The sequence below is a fragment of the Dipodomys ordii genome, unplaced genomic scaffold (genome assembly GCF_000151885.1).
Source record: "Dipodomys ordii isolate 6190 unplaced genomic scaffold, Dord_2.0 Scaffold355, whole genome shotgun sequence".
Taxonomy (NCBI): Eukaryota; Metazoa; Chordata; class Mammalia; order Rodentia; family Heteromyidae; genus Dipodomys; species Dipodomys ordii.
Genome location: NW_012267571.1, coordinates 3,098 through 9,808, shown reverse-complemented (window position 1 = coordinate 9,808; position 6,711 = coordinate 3,098). Strand labels below are relative to the sequence as shown.

The following is a 6,711-nucleotide window of genomic DNA, read 5'->3' as shown; positions in this document are numbered from 1 at the left end:
ACTTCTGGCCATCTGATCTTAAACAAAGGGGAAAAACTTACATTCAAAAAGGATAGCCTCTTTAACAAATAGTTGGAGAAACACAATATATAAATAAATATCAGCAATTCAAAGTACATTACTATCTCTCATTCCCTACAAAAATCAATTCAATACAAAATGGATCAAGATACTAATTATGGCCTGAAACTGTGAAAATGATTGAGGAAAGCACAGGCAAAGAACCAAAGATGTTTTCATAGGTGATAGCTTTCTGAATAACACTCTAATTGCTCAGCAAGTAGAATCAAGAATGGAGACAAGGGACTAGGAAAGTGGCTCAGTGGTAGAGCGCTTGTCTTGCATGCCTGAGGCCCTGGTTCGATTCCTCAGCACCACATAAGGAAAAAGAAAAAAGCCGGAAGTGGTGCTGTGGCTCAAGAGCTAGAGCGCTAGCCTTGAGCCGAAGAGCTGAGGCACAGTGCCTAGACCCAGAGTTCAGGCCCAAGACCGGACCCAAAAAAAAAAAAAAAAAAGAATTGAAACAAGACTTCTGAATTGTGAAAGAAATGATTACAAGGTGACCAGAGAGACAACAGAATGGAAAAAAAAATGCATTTAAACTGTTAATCAGATAATGGATTAATATACAGTGCATATGAAGATCTCAAAGAATTAAACAGCAAAAAACAATCCAGCTAATCATTCACTCATAAATAATCATTAATTAACCAGCAAACATTGGAAGCGTTAATGAGAAGGAGATGGGGGTAATTATGGCTGAAATACTTTATGTGTGTATAATGAAAAAAAATGGTGAAATGTGTTAAAATTGTTTCAAAAGGGAGAAAGGGAAGATAAGAAAGAATAAAACAGGGTAAATGAGATTAAGGTAGATTGTGGATAAATCACATAATATAAGAACTATCACAATACTAATTCCTTTTTACAAAAAACATGAATAAAAAGGGGAAGACTAAGATTTCATTAAAGGACATGGCACATTACTAGACATAAAAATTAACTGAGGGACTGGGAGGGTTGCTCAGTGGTAGAGCACTTGCCTTGCATGCATGAAGGAGGCCCTGGGTTCGATTCCTCAGCACCACATAAGCAAAAATAAAAGAGCCGGAAGTGGCCCTGTGGCTCAACGTGTAGAGCACTAGCCTTGACCTAAAGAGCTGAGAGACAGCAAGCAGGCCCAGAATTCAGGCCCCACGACCGGACCCAAAAAAAAAAGAAAATAAATAAAAAATAATTGAAAGCTGACTGTCAGTGCTCATGCCTGTAATCCTAGCTGCTTAGGAGGCTGAAATCTGAAGATCACAGTTTGAAACCAGCTCAGACAAGAGTTCATAAGAATCTAATCTCCAATTAACCAAAGAAAGACAGTACTGGAGCTGTGGCTCAAGTAGTAGAGGACTGGCCTTCAGAGAAAAGCTCAGGGACAGTACCCACACCCTGAGTTCAAGCCCTAGGACTAGAAGAAAAAGTTTAACTGTGGGTTGTAAGTTGAGTATATATCCTGTATTATATTGAGAGAGATGTTCCATCTAAATCATTCATTTAGTGTTGTAGGTATCCCTATTTTAAGAATAATGAAACTAAGGGTTGTAAATCATTAACAGTTAGTGTGACAATTGACAACTGGCTGCCAGAGCCTATGTGTTTAATAACTTTATTGTGTTGCTTCCAAAATGAAATGAAGATAATAAAATAAATTTACTTTATGAAGGCATGATGTCAGACACCTGAAATCCAAGAAGTTGTGAGAGCAAGTCAGGACAGTCTCCTCTTTGTCTACATAGGAAGATCAAGGCTTTAAAAAAAGAAAAGGAGGAAGTGGCACTGTGGCTCAAGTGGTAGGGCGCTAGCCTTGAGCTGAAGAGCTGAGGGACAAGTCTCTCCCAGGGCCAGAGTTTAAGACCCATATCCAAAAAAAAAAAAGAAAGAAAAAATGTGAAAAAGAAAATATACAAATAAAGTTCTTAAATATTTTCTTTATTATTTTGTTTGCAATCTAAGGTCAACCATTGGAGGAATCACTGAACTTTTCGGCAGAGTAGGGGCAGTGATGGCGCCTCTCTTCATGACCTTAGCAGTGTATTCTCCCCACCTGCCCTGGATTCTCTATGGAGCCTTCCCCATCCTTTCTGTCCTTGCAGTCCTCTGCCTTCCTGAAACAAGAAATCGACCTCTCCCTAACACTATCCAGGATGTGGAAAACGAGTAAGTAAACACTCCAGTGGGCACCTGACTAGGGAGGGACTGTGTCCTATATCTGTGACCAGGGATATTCTGTGTGTATACAAGTCACTTATTCATTGGCAACCTCATCCCTATCCACAAAACTGTTTGTTATTGTTATTACTCTTTTTAAGTAGTTCTACAAAGGAGTTGCCATTTATCAAGGTATTTTGTGATATGATGAATCTTCATCAATGTCATCCCTTTCAGCATTCTCGCACATCCCTTCCCTCACTCTTCTTAATTTTGTAGGGTGGCATTGCATTCTTGAGTTTGAACACTCCTCTGAGGCTCTCTAGATCACACAAGCTGCCTGTTGGTTTTTGTTTTCTTATTAACATCGATTTGTTATACAGTGATGCATAGTGATCAGACTCACCTTCCTCCACTCTCCCTCCTCCTCTTTTCTCTTCCCAAATCAATCTCATCAGGTTGACACAGGCTGTCTTACACCAGTAAGTTTAGTGGTGGAAAGGTCTAATTCAGTCAAACTTGTACATGTCATATAGTCTGTGCTTTTATGAGAAATACACATTTGCCAGGTGGTGATGGATCATGCCTATAATCCTAGCAATTCAGGAGGCTGAGATATGAGGAACTGAGGATCTGAGTATCGCAGTTCAAAGCCAGCCCAAGCAGAAATGTCCCCATAATAAGGCTCTTGTCTCTAGTTCACCACTCAAACACAGGAAGTGGAGCTGTGACTCAAGATGGTAGAGGGCTAGCCTTCAGCAAAAGAGATCAGGACAGGGGCTGAGAAGGTGGCTCATTGGTAGAGCACTTGTCTTGCATACCTGAGGCCCTGGGTTTGATTCCTCAGCACCACATAAGCAAAAAGAAAAAAACCAGAAATGTTGCTGTGGATCAAGTAGTAGAGCACTAGCTTTGAGCTGAAGAGCTGAAGGACAGTATCCAGGCCCACAGTTCATGACCAGAACATGATTCCCCACCTCCCCAGCCAAAAAAGAAAAAGAAAGATCAGGACAGAACCCAGGCTCTGAGTTCAAGCCCCACAACTGACCCAAGAATATTTAAAAAAGAAAGAAACATACATTGCTTATATTTTCTCAGAAATGAGCTGAAAATTAAATGTCGTCTTCTCAGATCCCTGGTTTTATTACCCATCAGCCCAATGAGTGCTCAATATATTATGGGGAAAGGTGTGAATTTATCACATAGATACAATCCTGAGTATTTCTTCAGGCAAAGGAGAATTGTAGAATTAAAACCAGGCAAAAAACAAACAAATCCTGTTTTTGCATAGTTGAACAAGTTCCTGAATAATTGGATTGTATAAGATTTAACCAAAGTTTCTGCCAAAGGCAATGGAAATTTTGAGGAAGAAGAATTTAAGAAATATGAAACCAACATATAAGGTGCACACCTATGGCTCACACCTATAGTCCTAGTCACTCAGGAGGCTGAAATCTGAGGATCATCATGGTTGGAAGCCAGCCTGGGCAGGAAAATCCAAGAGACCTATTCTCTCCACTTAACCACCACAAATCAAAATGGATATGTGGCTCAAGTGGTAGAGCAGTAGCTTTGAGCACAGCAGCTCAGGTACAGTACCAAGGCCCTGAGTTCAAGCCCCAGGATACACACACCAAACAAACACACACAAACATACACACACACAATTTAAAATGGGGAAAATTTTATGATTCCTTAAATTTTGTGTTCTCCCTTTGATTTTTTTCCAAACACCAATGTCTAAATGACAGTGTTATAAGAAGAAACAGTCAGTACCATCTCCCCAAGCATATGCTGGTGTGAAGCCCTCTAATATTGGGGCACAAAGGTGCCAGGCAGAGACTGTCCTCAGGCATGCAGGAATTAGGTGCTTAATCTACATCTTCTTTGTCTTCTGATTTTGTTTTTGTTTGGATTTTTTTACTTCACAGCAAAACCGGTTCAAGAAAAGTAAAGAAGGAAGATATTTCCATGAAAATCACACAATTTTAAGGAATTCGAGAGAGTTGATCCAAACAAGCCCAAAATAGGGCTCACTCCAGTAGGGATGAAATCATCCAGAAGACAACCAACCAATGCTGATGAGGATGGGGAGGGAGAGGAACTCTCCTGTACTATTAGTGGGACTGTAGACTAGTGCACTCACTATGGAAATCAGTGCAGACATTGAGATCAGCCCAAGCAAAAGTTTGGAAAGACCTCATCATAACTACCAAAAGATAGGCATAGTTGTGCATGCTGTCATATGCTGTCATCCAAGAAGGGGAAGCATTAAAACAACTGGGGTTTAAGCTGGCTGGGGTATAAATGTGAGACCTTATTTAGAAAATAAAGAAAGAAAAATATCTAGGAGTGTGGTTCATATAGTAGAGAGCTTGCATGTCAAGTATGAGGTCATGATTTCAAAATGCACTACAATAAAAGCCCAACAAGGAAGTGGCGCTGTGGCTCAAGTGGTAGAGTGCTCACCTTGAGCTGAAGAGCGCAGGGACAGCGCCCAAGCCCAGAGTTCAAGCACCACGAAAGACTAAAAATAAATAAATAAAATTAAACAGTATCATTTTTTTTAAAAAGCCCAACAAAAACCAAAGCACCAAACACCTTGCACATTGTGTTTACAACACATAAGAGACAACTGACAGAATGGGAGAAAGTCTGGACCAGCTATGCAATAGATAAAGATACCATATCCAGATTATACAAATGAAGCAGAATAGACTCAGGAAAAATGATGGTCAGCTAACAGCAAATACAGGAGATATTCCTTCATGTAGTTCCCTTAAAATTAAGGGAATAAAGCCTTTAGGGGAAATGAGACAGGATAACTTAAGGAAACTGAGTCCTGGTGAAGGAAACTGAGAAATATGGAATTTTAAAACACAGAAGTACCATCTTTGCGTCAGAGGAAAATACCTCCCTTCTTGAGGGATACATTCCTTACCCCAAGAATGAACACTTGTCTGACAGGATGTATGCCTTCCTGAGAAAAGTGCTTCTCCAAATATAAGCCACCTCCTGCCTCAAAATGCAGATAGCCAGGACCTCCTTAACTCAGGATGCAGTCTTACCTGCAAACTCAGAAAGTAAAACCATAACTTTGAAGCCAGACTCTGCCTTTACCGTAGAAATGGCCCAACAGCCCAAGGAGCTGTGTGTGTCTCTCTATGTGGGTGTGTCTCTGTGTGTCTCTCTGTGTGTCCTTGTCTCTCTACATCTGGCTTTGGCTCTTTCTCTCTATGTTTGTCTCATTCTCTCCCTGTGAGAGCATGTACAATCTAACAGAATGTGCCCTTGCCCGTCTGTCTGTCTGCTTTTTTGAATGTTTGTCTGCTTGCCTGCTTCCATAATTACTCAGTAAAGCTGTGCCAAGTTTTCTTGGTGACTTGTCCAGAAATTTTTATTCTGCAATCAAGGTCATAGGTCCTACATTGAAAGGGAATCTTCCCTAACCCTGACCTCCCTCTGGTGACACAAAGAACTCAAAAATATATAAAGTAAAGGAACAAATAATGCCATTTGTAAATGAACAAGTAAACTGAACAAATAATTTTCAGAATAATGTATGATTCAAAGCCCTCAGTCAGAAAAGAAATTCAATTCAAAAATTACACAACGATTCTGTCTCACTCCAGTGGGGTTGAAATCATCAAGAAGACAGACAACCATTGCTGATGAGGATGGGGAGGAGGGCAAACTCTCCTATGCTGTTTGTGGGACTGTAAACAAGTGTGATCACTATGGAAATAAGTACAGAGATTCCCCAACAAACTATAAATGGATCTTATGAACATACTAACTATTCTTGGGCATATATACAAAGACCTGCAAATCAATATACAAGAGATTCCTGTGTATATATATCCATGTTTATTGTAGCTGTATTACCCCCACCTCGGGTCCTCAGCTCTAACCAGACTTGAACTCCTCCCTGCCCTAGTGGTCCTGCCACAGAGCTGGCCACTCCCTTTCTCCACCCAAACCTACCTGCACGCGCGCGCTCGCCCTCACACACACACACACACACACACACACACACACACACACACACACACAAACACAGAGTCAGGAGGTTGAGATCTGTAAGACTAGTTCAGGCCAGGTGCTGGGGGCTTGTTCTTGTAATCCTAGCAACTCACCAGGCTGAAATCTGAGCATGACAGTTTGAAGCCAGCCAAGGAAGGGCAGGAAAGTCCATGAGACTCTTACCTACAATTAATTACAGAAAAAGCCAAAAGTGGCACTATAGCTCAAAGGGTAGAGCAAAAAGAGCCAAAAAAAAGCACTCAGCCTCTGAGTCTAAGGCCAAGACTGGCAAAAACAAACAACAACAATAACAGCAACAAAAATAACCTGTATTTTGAAACTAGCAAACGCAGAAAAGCCCATGAAACTGGGTCCCAGTGTCTCACACCTGCAATCTTAGTGTAATAAATATGCTCTCTAAGAACCACAGGGGTCACAACAATAAGCACAAAAATAAAGAACTGCTCCTCATGGCAAAATTTACTTCTG

General features: G+C 40.8%; 1 protein-coding gene across 1 annotated transcript in view; it reads left to right on the top strand.

Annotated features, from left to right (window-relative positions):
• The window catches only part of LOC106001668 (solute carrier family 22 member 10-like), a 125,261-nt gene extending 120,717 nt beyond the window's left edge, over positions 1–4,544 (top strand). Inside the window, exons 9-10 of the mRNA XM_013036693.1 lie at positions 2,005–2,208; positions 4,131–4,544. Coding sequence (XP_012892147.1) covers positions 2,005–2,208; positions 4,131–4,191 — 265 coding nt within the window. The 3' untranslated portion in view covers positions 4,192–4,544. The remainder of the gene's footprint in view (positions 1–2,004; positions 2,209–4,130) is intronic.
• Positions 4,545–6,711: the final 2,167 nt, after the last annotated feature.